The sequence below is a fragment of the Anser brachyrhynchus genome (assembly GCF_964034855.1).
Source record: "Anser brachyrhynchus genome assembly, chromosome: 18".
In the NCBI taxonomy this organism is placed as follows: Eukaryota; Metazoa; Chordata; class Aves; order Anseriformes; family Anatidae; genus Anser; species Anser brachyrhynchus.
The window spans coordinates 7602812-7622791 of NC_137711.1; the positions used below are offsets into that span (position 1 = coordinate 7602812).

The following is a 19980-nucleotide window of genomic DNA, read 5'->3' on the forward strand; positions in this document are numbered from 1 at the left end:
ATCCACGTGATTCGCGGATATAAACCTTACCAGAGAACTAAGTCTTCTGCTGGTACCACCTGTGTCTAACGCCATTACAGTAAGGTTTACCCTGCAAGAATGTGAGTGCAAATAGGTTCAACCTCATCTGGCCACAAGCTGGCAGACACCTCTAGATCAGATACCGGCACCACCAGACCTGAACGTTACCTGTACTGTGTTTGATGCAACCACGTTCTTACAAAACACGTGCAAAGGAGGGCAGGTAGGGCGAAGCCCTGCTCGGGGAGCTTCGATTACAGCTCAGCCACAGGAGCGACCTCGGAGGGCTGGGGCCCCGTCTCCTCAGAGAGAAGGCTCCCGGCTCCTGCAGACCCTGCAGCCGCCGCCCCTCACCTCTCACCACCGCCATGGTCGCGCTCTCCTGAAGCGAAGTCTTGAAGGCCTCAAAGCCGAACACCTTCCTCAGCGCCTTCCGCGCCCTGCCCTCCGGCCCGGGGGCGGCCGTGCTGCTCATCGCGGGGGCGCTGCGGGCGGGAGAAGCGGCAGTGACCGCCCCGCTCCCCCTGAGGCGAGCCCCCGGCCCTCCCCTCCTCCTGCCAGCGCCCCCGGCCCCTTTCCCCCTATTTTTTATTATTATTTTGCCCCCCCCCCCCCCCCGGCAGCTGCCCCTCACCCTTAGGGCTCTGGGGCTCGTTCCTGACGGGACAACCGCCGCCCCCCCCCCCCGGCTGAGGGGGCTCAGAGCCCCTCTCAGGCCCCCCCCCCCCCCCTCAGAGCTTCCCCCCTCAGGGCCCCCCCGCCCCTCAGAGCCCCCCCCACCCGCTCAGCGTCCGCCAGGCGCTGCCCGCGGCGCCGCGCGATGACGTCAGAAGCCGCTCTTAAAGGGCCAGCACCCCCAAAAAAATAAAACACTCCCCCCCCCCAAAAAAAAAAACACCCAGCGCACCTCCGGCCCTTCTCCTCATCCCCCAGCCTCCCCCCGGTGCCTCGCTCAGGGGTTTCGTCGCCTCGCTCCGAGCCTTCCCCCGGGCGGCCGCGGCCCGGTGCCGGCAGCGGTAGGAGGGCGCCGTTGCTGTGGCGACGCCGCCGCTCGCGTCACGGGCGCGCGCCGGAAGCGCGGCGGGGCCGGGCAGAAGATGGCGGCGGCGAAGCGCAGCGTCCTCTCCTCCCTGGCCGTGTACGCCGAGGACTCGGACCCGGAGTCCGACAGCGAGGCCGGGCCGGCGGGCGGCGAGGGGGCCGCGGGTGAGGGCGGGCACGGGCTGAGGGCCGCGGGTGGGACCCGGGGGGGGGGGGGGTCCCTCGTTGCCATCTCGCCTTCCTCGCGGCTCGGTTGTTCGTTGTCTTTGTCTTTATTTTGGCCTTTTTTTTTTCCCCCTCTCTGCGCTCTCCTCGCAGGAGAGAAAGGCGGGCTCGTCTCCGTCGGGTACGGGGAGGACGACTTCACGCGGCTGGACGGCGATGAGGAGGGCTACGAGGAGGAGGACGAGGAGACCAGCAGGCAGTCAGTAAGTACCCCCGGCCCCTCAGCGCTCACCCGGCCCCACACCAACCACAGACCCCCCCCGTGGCCTCCAGCACCTTCCAAACGTTTCCGTTCACTCTGCTGTCAAGGCAAATGCCTTCTCCTTGACGCCCAGCATCTTTCGGTGCAGGTCTCGTTGCTCGTTACTAACCCATCGATGCTTTTTGACTCTTCCGTGGAAGATTGTCATGAGACACGCAGCTCCTCCTTCCGCAGAGTTAGCACACGTGGAAATGCTGTCAGAGAAACGTGCTGGTGCATGGGCAGCTGGATAACCAAAAAGAATAAAGTTCTGTGATGTCCTAAATTATTCTTTTATGTCTAACTCAGCTTACTACATCTGGTTAACTTGATGTAGTGGTGTCTTGTCTAGGCTTGAGTGGCTTTCATTTGTCGTAGGTGCATGGCATGTAGATAATTCCTCCTGAATACCGAGGCACTTGGTGCATTGTCAGGCAGGGCACGTAGCTCCCTGCATCTGAGTGCAGCTATAACATACTAAAGGATAAATGTTTCTGTGTCTGGAGTAGCAAAGCAGTAAGTCTTGGGAAAATGCAGGGAGGTTCTCTTCTTTCTCATCAACTTTTTGCTTACCTCCACGTTGATGTGTTGGCCCTGCTCAAGTTTTTTGGCTACTTAGTACAGGAAGGAAATAGCGTTACTACAACTTTTTCTTAATGAAAAGTGCGTTAGTTCATTCTCATACAAGACATTCACTGTTCTTGCTATTTGCTTCCCCAAGTAGCAGACAAGAAACTTGTCTATTTTTTCTTTTTTTTTTTTCTTCTGCCTCTAACTGGAAGAGGTGCAAGTAAGAGCATTCGGGGTCAGCGTCTGGCTAAGCCAAGTAATGACGCTTTTCTACTGCTTTAGTCATTCTCCTGTTTATATCCAAAGCTTGGAGACTCTTTCAATAAGATCTCTCTGTTTTAAAGAAGGTGGTAGTTGTGATCCAGTGTTTGTTGACACCTACATGTGTAAATGGGGTAGACTTTATTGCACACACAATTTTCAGTGTAAGTTGCAGTCATCTATCATCTGGGAGGTTCCAGGTGTCATTCAAGTAACGGCGATTGGTTTAGGCACTCTGGTGTTTAGCCAGTGGATCTTGCACTTATTTTCAGTTACTGTGCAAATGAAGGCAGGTTACAGAGGGTACGTTCTCTCTAGTCTCATTGCAGGACAGCAACATGCATTTTTTTATATTCTTTGACCAGAATTGTGGGCGTCCTTAATTGATCCTAGCACCGGTCTTTCTTGGTTATGAGCTGTTTTTAGAAAGCAGTGCAAATTGGTTTCAGGCTGTCTTGGGTTTTTATCCAAACAACTTTGTACTTACATTATCTGCTTTAACTATAACTGAAAAGCCTTTTTTTCAAGGGCAGTTTCAGTAATGTTTTTTTGTTATTGTTGCTGTTATTTCTGAGATGTCTTCTAGTAGGTTAGAAGGTTTTTGGAGCTGTTTCCGTTAAGTGTCTGTATCATGAGTGACTCAACCTGTTCTTTCGTTGAAAATTGCTTATCTTTTTACTATGAGTGGGAGCATGGATGGGAGGGAAATGTTATATGTGATCAAGTACCAAGTAATTTGGTACTATGGTTCTTTTTTTGGTTATACACTTACTCTTATTAACCTTCGAATTATTGGCACACATGCGTGTTTTAGGAAGGTACACTGGGGAGCAGCTGGAGTGAAGGGGTTTGGTGTGTCACTTCTGTGGGATATGCATGTTAATTCAGGCAATTAAAACTTACTGACATTATTGTGTGATCATCCTCTAGCTTGCCTTGTCAGAACTTGCTTGTGTGCTAATACCTAGAGGTGGACACTTCATTGTAAGCCCTTCTTTCAACTGCATGTAATCACCTCACTTTTTTGTTTTTTCTTTGGAAGCTGAAACACCAAATTCTTGTTTTGGGGTCAAAGTTGAAATTGAGTGGCAGAGTTTGGAGGACAACCCATTCCACTGAGTTGTGTGAGCAAGGAAAACTTGTTTTCTGCTCCTCAAACTTGTTTTGAACCCAGAGTATGTATGTATGCCTAGAAGCATACCTAACTCTAGGATCCCCAGCGAAGTAGCTCATGGGGCAGTGGAACAGTAGGTTTACTTACCAGTTTTGGATCAAAGCTGTATGTTACGTCTCACATGGTACAGAATTTTTGTTAAAGCTGAGTTCAGTATTTTAAGCTCTCGGGGAGAAATTTGCCCAGTTTTTCCGTTTATTCCTAGGTAGAAAACCGAATGGAGACAGGTACCTAAAACTAAAGTTAGTTAGAAAACTGAAGTTAGTCCGTTCCCTTCTGTGGAGGTTCATGTCACCTGCAAGTGAGGCTGTGAGATCACTGCACAAGTAAGGAAAGGTGCGGTGTCACCTGGCATCGCTGAGACTTGTGAACTTGGTGCCAGGGCAGACCCTCAGCAAGCCTGCATGTTTGGTTGTATGGCAGGCACGCCATGTGTCCTGTTTGTGTTGCTGATGTATGCTTGGGAGAGTAATGGGCCTTACAAACGCTGCTTTCTGCGAGTACCACTAAACAGGGGCGAGTGCAAAGCCCCTGCCCGCCAACTGGAAAAAGACAATGAATGCTTTTTTCCGCAGTTTTGTTGCTTCTTATTGTTTAGCTCTGCACACTCAGGAGCTGCATGAGTTTTGCGGAGGACGTCTTCTACTGAGTGATGCTTTTGCCTTAAAAGGGAAACAAAAAAACCCTACAAATACACTTCTTTTTGTGACTGTAGGGCTTGTTTTCTGGTCCTAAGTGGGTGGGGCAAAGCTAACTTCCATTCAAAGGGTCTTGGACTGCTGCTGGGCTGCCAAGCACAAGCCCTTTGCTGTAAGTGCAGTTACTTGCCAAGCCTGCTCTTTAAGCTTAATCCTGTAAATTCTTGTCTTGTAGGAAGATGACGATTCAGAGACTGAAAAACCTGAGGCTGGTGACCTAAAGGTATTTGGAAGTGTGGTGCGGTGGGGGAGGGAAAGCTCAGTACAAGAGGAATAAGTCTTAACAGCATGGCTTTGGTTTTCATTTCTGATCTTCTGTAGCTAGTTTTGTACATTCCTTTTTGTAGCTGTAATGTGATTTCTGACTTGAGTTTCTGGCTTCTGCCAAAGGTAGTTAGCCAGGTAGGCTATGGACTGAATAATGATCAAGATCTGTGTTCATGAACTTAAGTCTTCTTGTGAATTAGATCTGAGGTGGGTTTTCTGACAGCATCTTGTCTATTTTGCAGTGATCTGGGAGACGTAGCATTCACTACAGAATTCTGTTATGTCTGACCAGCATCAGCTGAAAGACTTTAGTTAGAACAACTTAATGAATAAGTGATCTTATGTTCCTAGAGTTCATGAAACATGTCAAAAGGTATCTCCCTCTCTCTATCCTTCTAAATGAAATTGTTTTGTAAAGACTGTGTTCAAATTTTTTTTAAAAAAAGGTGGTAAGATCCCCAGATAATTATCATAAATAGTTAAAATAATCTTTATCCTGAGGTTACATCTTGTTTCTGCTCAATGTGTTTAGCAGCATGTAGGAACATACGTCAGGCAAAAAAAAACATGGAGAAAAGCCATGTACCAAATCCATTTGAAACTTCATAGAGATGTGTTCTCAATTTTCTCTGTCAGATCAATCCCCAATGTAATATAAGCAGTTGTGTGGGATACAGAATGAATGACAATTGAAAAGGCCTTTATTTTATCCAGTAGCTTCCTGAAGGATGCAGACAATCTCCGAGTTCTACTTAGGAATCCAGAGGGCCATGTAGCAAGCTGAAATTCTGCAGAGCATGTGAATTAGCTTAGGGCTTTTGTGGAACCATGAGAAGGCAAATGGATGTGTTTAGTTATCCTGCTTAAATGAGATTTGTAGCAGCACCCTCTTCCAGTTTCCGCAACACTTGTGTGGGTTTACAGTGACAGGCAGAGCTGAATCTTGGCCGCTGTACTGCGCTTGGTGAGGTCTCTTGCATACACGTGTGAAATATCTTGTGGTGCCCTTGGCACAGAAGTAGGAGGCACTTGGAAATGGAATGTATTGTCTACTTCCCTTGTTGTAATGAAAATAAATTATTGTTTGTTTTGTTTTTTTGGGGGGGGGGTTTCTTGGAAGAGAGGAAAGCCGTCTCATTTTTATCCCTCTCCTACTCTTAAATTTTTACATTATGCCTGGTTAAGCATGCTAGCAAAATGCTTCTGTTAAAAAAAAAAAAGCTAGATTCAAATAAGTATTTTTTTACACCTGTTAAAAGACAAATAGATGGGTTTCTCTCAAATGAGATTTGTGGTGTATATCATCATAATGAGCGTTACGAGGGCCCTGTTGCAATTGTTTGCATTTCTGCCTCCTCTAGAAGGACTCTAGGACTTCAGGACAATGTAGAAGAAGTCTGGCAGCTAGAGAAAGGAAAAAAAAAATCAGACTAGAGTAGTTCTCGTCTGAGTAAAGATGGAAATCTTCCAGCTGGGTTGTGGCTACTGCTTTAATATGTTGTTGATGTTTCATGTTAGCTTATTTAAAAAGCTTCTTGATTTCAGTGAGTTCTACATGCTACCATACAGATGCATTTTTCCCTTCTGAAGAGGAACTCCATGTGGCTACAGGGCAGCGTCACAGCTTCAGTGGGGAAGTAAGAAACTACCTTAAAAGAACTTGGTATCTTGAGTGCATTCTGAAATAGGAACTCCACAAGAGCTGAAGTGATCATATATGAATTGTTCTTTGTTCAGAGAAAAACATTTCCAGGTTTTTATGTATTGTAAAGATGTCGGAAGAAAAGGCTGAACAGATTGTAAAAATGACAGTAAGTAGAATGGGCATCTTTCCTCTCAGCTTCTTGGATTTGGAATGTTCTTACTCAGCACAGACATGCCTGAGTAGAAACAGGCAGTTCAGGTAACAGCATTCTTAGTAGTTAACAACAAAAGATGTAGGTGAACTGAAGTGGTAGAGAAAAACAGTTATTCAGACCATAACTGGACCACTTCTGCTTCAGTGTAAAGTTACCAGCTGTCAAGCTGGTGGTACCTCCCTTACAAAACTAGCTAAAATTGATTGTAGCTTTTGGCCTTCACAGATATAAATAAAACACAATTTCTTCCATCTTATCGTGGCATGGAAAGTGGGCATTTGAGAAGAATACCAGGGAGGCAAATCTGAACATCAGCAGTTTCAGACTTTTATGTCATCCTCAATAGTTGTTTTTAAATGTAGGTGAAAAAGGCAGTAGCCTCCTTTGCTATGTAGTACGCTGCAAGGCAGCCCAGCGCTGTGCTGGTAACGGAGCAGGAGTGTTGTTGGAAAGCATCATGTGGGGCAGTGATGGGGTTGCACTAGCCATGCTGTTAAGAAATTCACTTGGGATGGGGGAGGATGGAACATTAGTGTAAAAGCAGCTTTACTCGGAGCAGTAGATGTTTCCTATCCTCCTTTTCCACCAAGTGGCAGTGTTCTCCTGGTTCCTTCCTCATTGCATTGAGCTTGCGGTATCTGAAAACTAGAAAGTAAGAGTTGTAGTTACTCTAACTTAGACACTTGATTAATTTGAAATTTTACTTTGGGGTAATATTTCTTTTTGTCCCAGCTGAGGGCTGTAACTCTTCTTCCTCTATCAATTTCATTGCAAGATGTCAAAGACCTGGGAACAAGTCTCAGTAGCTGGCGTGGACATCGTATATGTGGCCGGGTTGTTTCCAGGGTCTGAACCTGTGTGCAGTCCTTCAAAATGCATGACTGAGATAAACCCACTGCAAATGATCAGTTACTTACAGTCTTTTCAAGCCCTGGGTATATATTCAGTTTTTTTCTAGTGTTTGCTTCTCTGGATGTGTGTTGAACAAACTATTTTGAGATTCTCATTTGAATAATTCACCAGGACACTGCGTATGGAGAAGGAGTTCCCTCGTTGCTGGTGCATCCTGTGGTTTGGCCTCATTCTGCGGTTGGACAGTAACAAACACAAAACCTCCAGAAATTTCAGCTAGTGCCAGTTGTGGATATAGGCTGAGGTGACTAAAAAGGGGAATGATGTGAAAACTGGCAGTGACAATTATAATAGTAAAGTGGTGGTAGGGATAGTGGAATTTGTGGCCTGTCTCATAGCTCCAAGGGGGAGATATTTTTCTACTCCACCCTACGGTATTTAAAATTACCTCTGTTTTTTAATCTTGATTCCAGGGAGCATGTCCTTATTGATCTTGAAAGCACGTCTGTCTGTCCTTACAGCCTTTGTTCCTCACTAGAGATAAAGGCAGTATAAAGGGCTGGATGGGACTGCAGTTCTCATGATCTTTTTTTTCTGCTTAGCAGCAAGTCACAATCAGCATTTTAACTTGAAAAGCTTATGTCTAACTGCTGTGTTCTGTCTATCCTCAAAGAGTCAAGTGGAGATTTACTATAAATCCGTTTGGGGGAAAGAGGTATAGAAGAATATTTAAATTTCATCAGTCATCTGGAAGTGTTCAAGTGTTCTTCCAGAACTAGCCCATAGGATTCTCTGTTACTGAGCACCTGTGAGACAGTCTCGAACACTATATGCTTATAACAAAAAAAAAAAAAACTGTCCTCTTTAAGTAGTAAAGTAAAATTTCTTAACATCCTGTGACTGTTTGAGGTGCTTCATGGACCCTTGAAAAACAGGAGATTCAAATCTAGGTAAAACTAATTGATCTTCCACATTTGACTCTGGGAGGATATGCTCAGACTCTGAAGCAGAACATGTTCTTTAGTAACCAACATCACTTCAGTGGTCCCTGCTTTTAGTATTAAATAAGCAGTCACAAATTGCAAACAAAGCTATTGTCTTAAAGGGATTTCAGAAATAAAGCTTTCTTGCTTAGAAGGCAAAAGAAATGGTGAACAGCAGCTGCTGGCAGAGGATTGATGTTAAGATGGAATCCCACAGCCTGGATGGAAACTTTATGTTCTTTCCTCAGATGATGGAACCGTGAGTACAAAACAAAGGACACTGAAAATATCCGAAATTCGGTGTTCTGGTAGCGGTGTTGGTTTGGAATGAGGAGGGTTAAAGGGCTCTGCAGTGTGTGCAAGTTGCTTGGGCTCCTGCCAGCAGCTGGCTATGGTTACAGCCTTGATGCAGTAACAAGATACCAGCCTTCAGAGCTCACTAAATGGACCAGCCCTGCAGGAAGAAGGAAAATGAACCTTAAATGAAATATTGACCTTGTGCTCCAAGTCTCACCTGAGGGATTCTGTACTTCATGTTGTAGGGCTGGATGAATAACAGATTGCAGGCGTTGATCGAGCCCAGCCCTTCAGCTTGGCCGACTGGAGTTTTCACAGGGGGAATCATTAACTCTTGAGCTTTGATTGCAGACTAGCCCGCACAGGAAAGCTGATAAATATTGACACTCCCTTTGCAAGTGAATGCCTGACGCATGGTAACAGTTCTTGAAAGCAGTGGCTTTCAGAAGTAGCTCCGTTTTCTGGTTTTGTTTCAAGGGTCCCCCTGCATCCTTGTGGCATTGTAGTGAGAGGCATCCAAAGGGGGAGCTAGTAGAAAGGTGTTAAAGTTTCAGAAGAATGCTGTGTTTCCGAGCATGTCTAAGTACCAGTTTTTGGTAGTCATCGGAGCTGGTTAGCTCTTATTGATCCACTCAACCTGTGAAAGAATTTCCGTGTGTTGTGGTGCATAGATGTGCACTAATACTTAAGTGGAGGCTTTTGATTGTGATGTTTATTTTGCCTGCCCATTAACCTGTTTGTTTAAATACCAAAATTATCTTGATTTCAAGTAAAGGCGATAAGGGATAAGAACCAGTAAATGGGGGATTGTTCAGTAATGTAGTCCCAGTAAGTCACTCTTATTTTGATAAGGCGTTTTTAGCTTTTCTGTATTCAGCATTCATTCATCAAGCCAGATTCTCAAAAGATGTCTGAATCTACTTAGTTACTTTTATCTTAATGTAACTTTTGCTCTGAAGAAGGAGGGAAAAAGTGTATTTGGGAGAAGTCGTATCAATAGAGAGCTGTTGTTATATTTAGATATTCCACTGCAAACCCTAAAAATGGAGCTGGCCTTAGTAAACTTTAGAAAATGAGTTGGAATTGTTTACCTTGGTGGTGGCAAAGTATGAAAGTTGCTTAGGAAATACCAGCCCTTGATGCATTCAGCTGCTGAGAGGGAATCCTAAAAATTCTGCTTAGAATATATTTAAGGTCATCTGACTGAAGAACAAGCATTGAAACTACTGTTCTGCCCCAAACCAGTACGCTCTAGATGGCTGGAGGGGCTGTATATTATTCATCTTGCAGTGGCTGGATCTGGTAGGATATAACCACTTTGTAAATGTGCTGTAGAAAGGCACTCCTAATGTCTCATCAAAATCAAAAAATAATTAAAAAAAATCATTATGTTCCCCTGCCCTCCCTTCTCTTGGCATTTTGACACTATCTGGGTTAGTGTTTTGGCCTCTGACGGACAGAACTGGCAAAAGAACAGCCGTACTTTAAAAATGCCCTTGGGTTATGCATGGCTGTGCTAGGTGCCTCCACGCAGTTTTCAGGGCTGGAGTTAAGGTTAGATCTCCAGTGGCTCGTTTCCTACTCATTTCTGTGCCTGTGAGTACAGCCTGAAGCTGCGAGTGATAAGCTGTGCAGTTATACATCGTATTCTGTGCTCAGTTTTCCTCCTAATATACTTCTGCAAAATGCTCTCTGCGCTTCCAGCTCTGCATACTTTCCCTCGTTTTGGCACGCTGTCTTCCAGAAAGTTTGGCAGTTCAGCAGGCAGCATTACATGTGGGAAGCCTTTAGGGGGGAGTAGAGTTAACTCAGCCTCTGAAGCTGTCCTCTGTGCCATTAAAATGAGTGTTCAAACATTAAAACAGCTGATACCTCTCCTGCTTCCCGCTTTTAACCACGTGGCTGACCTTGGTTGATGCCAGAGCGTAGTATCAGCAGCAGGTAAATGGCTTTGCATGCAGGAAACATAGTAAAGTTCAGCATCTTTGACTTTTTTTTTGTCCCTTTCCCTTGTGTACTTCTGTGTCTCCAGCTCTCTCCGCCTGAGAGGGAGATAGATCACAGCATCGTTGGTCTTCAGAGCTGCCTTACCTACTTCAGAGCTGCTGGCTTCAGTCCAGCTCGTGAGCTGTTTGGGAGATGAGACATGTCCACGGACATGCTTGTTCCTTCCTCCCCGCCAGGCATACGTGCTGCGGCAGACTCCTCGCTCCCTGCAGTACTAAATACCACAGATTATTGACACAGGTGTGGCTTGCTTTTCTCCAAAGGAAGAGCCAGGTTTTTTTCTCTTTGCCTTTAAACTTGAAGAAAAGTCCTTTCTGGAGCTGCTTCCCATTGCATATTTCACCTGATAAAGGTCTGAGTTCTTCAAGTCCAGTTCTGTTGTGTTGCAATTATTTCTGTCTGCTGTACTGAAATAGCCTGTTCTGAGCCTGCACGTTGGCGCTTGTCAGAGCGAGAGTCTGAACAGTCAGCACGGATGGAGGATTGCCTCAAACACCAACAAATAGCAGAAAATAGCTCCTTCCAGCCTCCCTGTTCTCAGTACAGAAGGCTGGAAATCTGCTGAAGCTCCATGGGATCTGCTCATCCCAAGGAGGATGTTTTTATACCCGGCCTCTACTCCAGACCCTGAAGAAGAATTTTCAGTAGTATGTACCTGGGCAGAAAGCTTGTGCAGGAAGTTGTCTCAGCTCTTTTGAGCCTTTTGCTCGTTGCTGTTGAGGTTTAAGACTTCTCACAGTCCAGCTTCACCTTTAGCTTTGTTTGGCATTGCAACAATCTGTTTATTTTTTTTAAATAAATCAGGGTAGCTTGACACCTCAAACCATGTCATGTGGTGCTGATACTTGACCTCTGAATTCCTGTTCCACTGTAGGAAGCAAAAGTGACTTGAAAGCAGAATTAACGGGCTCTGCAGATGAAGAAACCTCTCCCTGGACCTTGGTGGCTTCTGGTGGAGCCTGCCGGGAGCTGTGCTGGCTGCTCTCAGTGTGGCAGCTGGTAGATGCTGTTCTGCTCTCGGGGGCTGCACAATCTTCATGTAGGTCGCTTGCACCAGTGTGTCCTGGTCGGTGTTTGTGCTGTGGAGAGGTCATATTATATGGGCTTGTAATAAAGTGTATGCACAGGGTGATCTGGAGGCATTTAGCCTAGCAGCAGTCCCGATGGGAGTGAGGTGGAGGAGAGAAAAGGGGCAGCACGCTGAGGCATGTGGCTGTGGGGCCAAGCATGGTAGCGAGGCAGGCATTATTAATTGTCCCTCAGCATGGAGAACGGGAGTCTTGGCACACGGTTCCTTGACTGGAAATTACTTCTTGCATATCTTTGTCAAATATTGAGCTAGCATATGTCAGGTGAGCGCAATCAAGTTTCAAAGAAGTTATTTAAAGGCTTTTATAGTATGAAAGCTTCTTTCTTCTAAAGCATTTTCTCACTGAAACGTTTTGCCAGATCTTGGTGTTTTTCAGTGTTTTTTTCAATAGAACTGAAATTAACTGAGGGAGTATCTTTAGACTTAATTTAGCTTAAAAACTAAGAGGCAGCGTCAGCTACGCATGTTCTTTGTTTTGGTAAGGATTAGATAAGGATTTAAGAAGGAATGTCTCAGGAGTTGACTCTTTCTTGTCTTGTTCTTCCTTTCCTCATTTTGCCCATGACAATAATATCTCAAAATAGGTTTGTACAGGCTGTACATAGGCTTCCCTGAAGATGAATGCACCAGTTGATTCCCATAGGTGGCTTATTTCTAAGCTGCTGTGCTGCTCTTGCTATCTGGATTGTGGTGCCTGCAGCTTTTTCTTAGTTAAATTTCTTATCCTGTGCTGGGCAGTTTGCCTGGAGCTATGTATCAGAGTTGGCAAACAGGATATGGCTGTAGGAAATGGGCTTATTTCAAGCTTTCTCTTGGGATTCTCCCGTCTCACAATACAAAAAAACAAGGGGGGGGGGGGGGGGGAATAAAAGCGCTGTACTTCAGTTCTCTTACTTTCTCTTCCCCCATACTGAGTACACGTTGCATCTACTCTGGTTGTCCTCTGCCTAGGAGCATGTCAACATTGAGCAAGTCTGGTGAGCGAGAGATAGAAAGCTCTTGTCATGTACTTCTAATATTAAATGAGAAGTTTCTGGTGTTCTCTACCTATGGGCACTCCTGATGCTTGTAGAACATAACTGTTCCTTTAAAACAAAAACAAAATCCCTCTTTAAAAACAAACAACAACAACAAAAAAAACACACAAATACACATTATCCAGAGACTTTTCTCTTGCTTGCCTACGTATGAACATTTCACCTGCTTGCTCTGACGAGGCCATCTTCACTGTCAGCCTCGACAACTGTCAAGTGTTCTAAGAATTTGTGCAGTTAGTTTCTTTCCATCATTCTCAGCCAAGTAAACATTGTTGATATGTTAGGACTACAGGACAGAGTCTGAATTGGAGATAGGAGGGGAAAAATACAAAAATTCCTGGCAGTAGTTCAGATGAGAGAAATCCACTCTAACAACTGTTGCAGCAGCAGGTCCACTGGCTAGTGATGGAGGGACTGCACTGAAAAATCCTCTGCATCAGTATCTTCAGACTTGTCCATCGTGACAACAGTGTGACTGGCCTACACGTTCTGTGGGTGTCAGTCTAAATTGTTAAATTTCTGTGTCTACGTGCAAGTAATCAGGTGAAGTAGTTGGAGAGAAGAAATTCTGCAACAGCAACACCTCTGAAAAAAAAGAATGTTGTTGAGGTGTACTGTGGAAGCTTCCTAACTATGCTTTTTTTTAATATGATCTGCAAGTGGGTGGAAGAAGGGAGCTGTAGGGCTAGTTGGCTGCAAGTCTGGGAAAGCAATGGAGTGGTGGTAAATCTGGCATCAGTGTCTCCATTTATTTTTTTTACAACTTGTAACTTAAAACAATCGGCTTCTGTTTTTCCGTCTTTTCTGCCTCCCTGCACAACCATTTCTTCTTGTAGTTTGTTAGTGCAGGTGTACTTCATATGCAAGTGCTTCTATGAGAAACTGAAGGTTGGATTTGTACCCTTTGGCAACAGTGAATGCCAGCAGTTATATCCAATGTGAGCTTTGTACTGGATTTATGGATCTTGTTTCAGGAAGGATTTAGCAGGCATTGTTGTAAGTCAGTCCATTCTTTCCATTAAATAAAGCTGTTCTGGGCAAATCTTTCCAAACGTGAATTCATCAGTCTCAGATTCATATTGTTTTTGTTTCCTTCCGTTAATCTGTGTTCCACACTGCGAGGATTGTGTTTGCTTGTGTTTCTTTTCCATGGAATCTGAGTAGAGGCTGGTTTTTATGTAACTGAATGGAAACACTACAACTGAAATGATGGTCTGTATTTCACCTTTCTGAGGTGAAGTCTTAAGCCAAAATACATTGCTCTCCTTACGTGCAAATACACACACACGCACACTTTCAGCTTGCTGTTCTTCCTTAACTGATTATAATACATGAACATGTTATAATACCTAACTTTCAAACTGGGTTCATGACAGCCAGGCTCCTACAGGCAGCATTGTCTTGCCCAGGGTTTGAAGCATTTGTCCGGGAGTAGAGGTGGCAATGGAAAAGCTTTACCTGATTGTAGATGGGAATAGCAATAGAACATCTGCTTTATGCTGTAAGTGAGGTGATATCTAAAGTGTGCTGAATCACTCTTAGAAGCACAGAAATTGTGATTTATCTCGGTGGTCCAGATGTTTTTTTAATACCTTGTTTTTATCTTTAGCAGTTTATGTTCTTCAGAGGTTGCCCTTTGTTAATGTCTGCATCAGGGGGAGGGAGTCTGTCTTCTGCTTGTCTTGCTGTCCTTAAGTCCTCTTCCAGCTTGGATCTGAACTTCTACAGCATCCCTTGACTCATTTCAGTCTGTTGATGCAAGGCTGCCTGCCTTTAGGCCCTTAAACAATTGATCTTGTGAAATCCAGGTTGCAAAATAAATAGCAGCCAGAAAATCAACTTGCTGAGTACATGAAGAGTGGAGTGCAGTACTGCTTTTTTTTTTTTTAACTTATTCTGGCCATTCTTAGAGGCTATCGTATAACACTAGATGGGATAAAGTGGCTGGAGAAAAAGAATAAGCAAGGAACTTTTTTTTTGCATGAGTTTTGTATTTCAAAATGTTAGAGAGAATTTTTAGTATAACTGATGTGTCCAGGCTGACTTTGTGCAAGTAGCAAGAGCCTGGCTGCATAAGTCAATTCAGAGACACTCCCATGCAGCCTTTCAGAGGTTGGGTTTGTGAAAACTGTGCGGTATTGGAAGGTGCCACTAGGGAAGTCTTAACCTTGTTATTTGTTATTTTTCACCGATTGGGATGCAAATGGAAACAGATCCATTAAGTAATGCCTGAAGCTCTGGGATACTTGAAGGCTGTAAGAGCTTACATATACATACTCTGATGGAGAGGTTTGATGTATTGTGCTTGTAACCTCTGCTTGTAACCACTCACCTGCTTGATTTTTGTGCTCTTCACGTGAGATACTGGTACATAGGAATGTGGGTGTTGATGTAGCAATCTACAAAAAGATCATCTTGTCCTGAATGGATTTAGATGATTTCCCTACTTTAAGTCCAGTTATATTCCAAATTTTCCATTGCTTAAATGCCTTGGTGTTCCTTTAGAAATTTCTTGTCTGTGTACAGAATGCCTTCCCTTTCACAGCTAAAACATAGTAATTGTGTAGTATTTATTGTACCTTGTTACCCCACTTGTTGATTCTCTATCTCGTTGAACCTCCTATTGGGTTAGAGCTGCAGAAAATGCTTGTTTGCAAATGCTATCTGTTCTAATCAATTCAGTGTGTTCAACGTCTGTCTGAGACTTAAATTAGCCTAGAGGAATGTAGGGCATTGCTCGACTGAAGGTTTGACTGTCCTTAATTTCTGGTTCGTCAGTAGATGCTCAGAGGTTCGAACAAGACCTCTTAAATCTCACATCGGCCGAACTGTACGTCTTCAGTCAAGCTGTTGATACTTGCCTTGCCATAGTGTTGGACAGTAAACTGAGCAAATATGAACAAGCACGGGAGGAGGAGTCGGTCATCCCTTTGTTTTTGGAAGACATTCGGGAGGCTTGAAAGTAGTCCGACTTAATGAAAAGCTGTGTTGATGTCTTCAGCTCGTTAACGACGGAGCAGTGGGTGTAGGTACGCGGTAACTCATCAGTAAGCAAAATTCATATCCTTTGGGCAGCGAGGTGTGGTTATAATGCTAGTGAGCTTGTTTTCTTTTGCTTGAATGTAGCTCTAGGGTTTCTGGTGTCTTAGCTATGTCCTGAGGATGTGGAGACTAGACTTGCTCGAGCGGCTGCGGTGAGACGGGTGTAGGCGATCAGGCCAGGTAGATGCACAGTGGTGGCTTTAGGATTGGCTTTATTCAGCGTGTTATAAATGGAGTGGACTCGTACTGTAGTTCTAGGATTAAAGGATACAGGTTAAAGTAAAACTTGCTTCTGGTGACAGGAAACATGTTGATGGTTCCAGAAATTCGTAAAACATACAATTAAACACATCTGACACTTCAGAGAGATGCTTGTCTAACGTAAGGTATGTACCAGGAGAGGTTTTGGCCATCAAATCATCTCTCAGAATATTACTGCATGTCTCCTGAGGGCTGTGTGCTTATGTTTGGTGCTGGTCCTGAACAGCTATAGGAGACTTGAAAGTGGGCTTCTGAAAACTTTGGAAATACAGCAAATGCCCTTGCAACCCCTGGCCAAATGAGAGGGCAGCCTTCTTGAGGGCACTTAGTACAGGTCTGAAGCTCCTGAGTTGGACTGTGCCACTGGGCTGCTTAAGTAATGCTTGGCACTTGGTCTCTTTGGGGATTTTTCTTTTGGATGATGGGAGGAGGGTTGGGCAGGGGAAGGTTACTGGAATAATAAGCACAGTGCTGCGTAAGCATCAAGAGGTGCTCAGGAACCTAGTCTTTTTTTTCCTCTTCTCTCAGTCCATTTAAAACAAAACTTTGAAAAGAAAGGACTGGGCAATGTGATTCAGAATTCAGAGTTGAAACAAAAGCAGTCACCTCCTTTCACCCCAACAATTTGTTCATTGTCTCAGACCAAGGTGAGAAACACTTTTAAGTAAATACCTAGCAAGTTCTCCGTCTGGAGGAGATAGAGCAGCCTTCTGACCTAATGTGTTTGCTGCCTGGTGAGTAACCGTATGCAACCTGGACATAAGTTTCTCACATCTGTAGCTCTATGAACTCTTCCAAGCTGAATACAACGCTTCCATACTAATCTGAATTTGTCCTCACAATCTGATAGCTACCACAGAATTGTCTCCGTTTCCCCGGTGGTAAACTGAGGCTCACCGTGTTACTGCCCTCTCGACGTGGCTGAGGCTCACCACGTTAATGCTGCATCTGGGTAGGTTTGTGGAGAGCACAGCCTGGATTCCCTGAATTCCTGCCCAGTGCTCTCACCAAAGAGAGCTCCTTATCTTGGCATATGCTTAATTTCCTGCTTTGAAATGTCATGCTTCAGTTTTATTTATTTTTTTTTTCTGCTCGTCATTTCTGAGGACCCTGGGAGAAGAGGTGTTAATGCACTATGTGGAGCGCGGTCGGAGCTGTTACACCAGGGCCTGTGCCTCACAAAGGGGCCTGGTGCCTCGCCAGCTGGCCGGCAGGGAGTTGCGTGTTCCTTCATGTACTTGATTTTCTGAAATAGCTTCAGCCTTTTTTATTTGTGATCCAAGTGTTCTTATGGAGAAACAGTGCTTTTTTCATGAATGACTATGAAAAATGCCACACAGCAGCTAGTGCCACACAAAGAATTTGTTTTTCTGCACCCTGAGGGCTCTGGTTTCTCCGGCAATCGGTGGCTTTTCACAACGAATTTGACGCAGCCTGTCCCCAGATTTGGCTTGGTGACCTTGCTCCTTTCTCCTCACCTTGGCCATCTCTCACCTGATTGGAAATGGAGGAAAGGAGGGGATTTAGAAAGCGGTTACTAAGCAGCGAGGAGGCAGCACTATGTCTGTGTCAGGTTGAATGAATAGCTTCTGTGTTCGGAGGCACTGAGGAATTTTGGACGCACAGTCCAGTGAGTCACAAAAAGTCTCTGGGAGGGAGGCAGGGGGAAGAGGACAATGTTAGGATACAGCTGATATTGTTTCAGAAACTTTATTTGTGTTGAACTTGATATTGCTTGTGGCTCCCTCGGGGTCTTGCAGAAGTACCAAAATATTTGAACATTAGTCTCAATATGGTGAAAGCGTATTTTAAAATGCCTTGTCCAACATAACGCTCCTGCTTAGCAGACTGCCACAAACATCTGCTGTGCTCCTGCAATTGAAGCTGCCTTAATTTATATTAGTATAACTGATGAGGGGTTGGCTGTGTTGAGAAAATCTCTGAACACAGTTTGCCCTAGAGTTCCTGGCAGAGCAGATCTATATCGCTCCCGGAAAGTAGCAGCCAGGTGGGAGCATTCTTCCAAAATGGGAATACGGGCTCCACATCATCACCACACTCCTCAGCATTTTGGCTCTTAGAGGGTTTATCAGCCAAAGCCAAAGTGGCGAATTCTGTCATCACAGGTAACTGGCAGGCCCCTGCAGCTGGCGACCCCGCAGAGCCCTGGGTACCCACAGAGGGCTGCGGGCTCTGGGAGCGTTTCCTCTGTTCCTGCGTAACCCCAGGGAACGGATCCTGCAGGCCCTACTTAGAGACTGTCGGTTGCCTTTGGGAGGCATTCGCGTGGATTAAGAAGTTTGGGGGGGCTAGGTCAAGCTTGTTATTTAGCTATGTGCTAAAACACTGGCTCTCAGCTGGTGCCAAAGGCCAGCCACCAAAAATGAAGAATCTGTGGTTTGATCTATCTTGAGGAAAGGCTTCAAGCACGGCAATTTTTGTGGAATTCAAAAGGAGCTGAGTGTTCAGGACTCACAGAAACAAAGTCTTAATTCTTTCATTAAATTTAGACTCTAGCTTTGAGAGGAAATGGAGCATCCTGTTAGGCTTTGACTTTCCATGGTATGAACATTGCCCTATGATCTAATAACATGCATTTCATTCTTAATATATGTTCTTTTGTCTCAGAAGTAATATGAGAGTTTCTAAACAAATGGACAGTATAGCTTTTCAGACTGGAAGAATACCTTGACTAAAATCTGTTTCTTCCCCCTTTTCTCCCAGGAATTCTCAGAACTGGAGAAAAGAGATCCTCAGGAACTAGTTGGTAAGTGCTCAGAAGTATTTACTCACATGGTTTTTGTTTTTTTTCAAACTAGACCTTCTAGGCTCCTCTTCCTGTAAGTATGGTGGGGGAAGACATCTTCACTTTGTCCTGGCAATGCTGTAGTTTGAGTTACTGCCTCCAATGTTTTACCTCAGTGGAATATTTTCAGTGAAGTCTTTGTCTGGGAGAAGGGTGCCATGCCTAAAATATATTACATGTCTCAGACACAGGTACATAAAGGTTAACATTGATGTTCTTCTAGATGAGCCTGAAAACAAAGCTGTAGCTTTGTCCAGTTGCCCCTGTGAACAACAGTATAACCAGAAAGGATGACAGGTGACTTGTCTGACTTAAGGATATTTCAATACTTTTTTAACCCAAATTTGGTCCATTTAGCAATTTATAGCTGATGTGTTGATGTGGCATACTGTGTTTTGTAATGATTGTAGAAATTTTTTTTTGTGACACTTCATTTACTAGTTGCACCATTATTAGATTTAGAAAAAATGATTGGAAAATACAGCGTAGTCAGCTTGAAGTAGTATCCTCTGTTTGCTCTCTGAGGGGTTATAGAGAAAATGCTGTTGTATTTTATGTTGAAGCTCTTACTGTCTTGAACTAACCCTTTGTTCCTGGGGTTACTGGTAGAGTTGCGTGGTAGTATATGATAGTACCATTAAAAAAAACACATGAATTTGGTACTTTATTATCTGTCAAGTCAGCTTGTCCAAGCTTAGGTGTGATATTTCAGCTATAGTGTGGTAAATGTAAAATAAGACATTGGACAGTAAATACTAAGATGTTAAGCCATGACCCTTCACTCCAAATGTTTTGCACTTGAATCCTTTTCAGTTGTCCTGCCCAGACTTTGCACCAACCTAACACTTTAAATGAATTATCATACTCTAGAGGACAAAGTTGCTTTAACCAGTGTTATCACGGAATACAACAGATCTTTCTCCAGACTGCTGATCTGCCCCCAAAATGCACATTAGAAAAACAGAGGAGACAACAGCGCATAGGGTAAAAAGTAAAGAATATCTGAAAACCATCTGCCCTTTGTCCTCTAATTTACATTTGAGTGAAGCTCTTCACTTACAAAGCAATGTAGTGGTAGATCATTTCTTAGCTAAGGTATAAGGCTCAGGTTACAATTCTGTCAGTCTGCTTTTTTCCCAGTGACCGCCCCATTGACGGGAGATTGAGACTGAGTATCTCATATGTCCTGTGATAACCCAGGCTTGCGTGCAGGTTTGGAAACTGCACAGAGGGTACTCGTACTCATGG

General features: G+C 44.4%; 2 protein-coding genes and 1 long non-coding RNA gene across 8 annotated transcripts in view; 1 reads left to right on the forward strand and 2 right to left on the reverse strand.

The window, feature by feature from the left end:
- Positions 1–1063, reverse strand: part of RECQL5 (RecQ like helicase 5) — a 39298-nt gene extending 38235 nt beyond the window's left edge. For 3 of the 5 annotated variants that reach the window (XM_080560832.1, XM_080560831.1, XM_080560828.1), the window contains exons 1-2: positions 929–1063; positions 376–506 (exon numbers count right to left, since the gene is read on the reverse strand). In XM_080560832.1, the coding sequence (XP_080416958.1) occupies positions 376–496 (121 nt within the window). In that variant the 5' untranslated portion in view covers positions 497–506; positions 929–1063. Of the gene's footprint in view, positions 1–375; positions 507–655; positions 778–801; positions 876–928 lie in introns of those variants that run through there. The other 2 variants (XM_080560829.1, XM_080560830.1) reach the window with 2 other exon arrangements.
- SAP30BP (SAP30 binding protein) overlaps positions 977–19980 on the forward strand; it is a 31047-nt gene continuing 12043 nt past the window's right edge. Inside the window, exons 1-4 of one of the 2 annotated variants that reach the window (XM_080560873.1) lie at positions 977–1227; positions 1381–1490; positions 4407–4454; positions 18651–18693. In XM_080560873.1, coding sequence (XP_080416999.1) covers positions 1119–1227; positions 1381–1490; positions 4407–4454; positions 18651–18693 — 310 coding nt within the window. In that variant the 5' untranslated portion in view covers positions 977–1118. The remainder of the gene's footprint in view (positions 1228–1380; positions 1491–4406; positions 4455–18650; positions 18694–19980) is intronic. The other variant, XM_080560872.1, reaches the window with a different exon arrangement.
- The window catches only part of LOC308179977, a 28886-nt gene continuing 19535 nt past the window's right edge, over positions 10630–19980 (reverse strand). Inside the window, exon 3 of the long non-coding RNA XR_013940698.1 lies at positions 10630–15919. This is a non-coding gene — a long non-coding RNA (uncharacterized lncRNA). The remainder of the gene's footprint in view (positions 15920–19980) is intronic.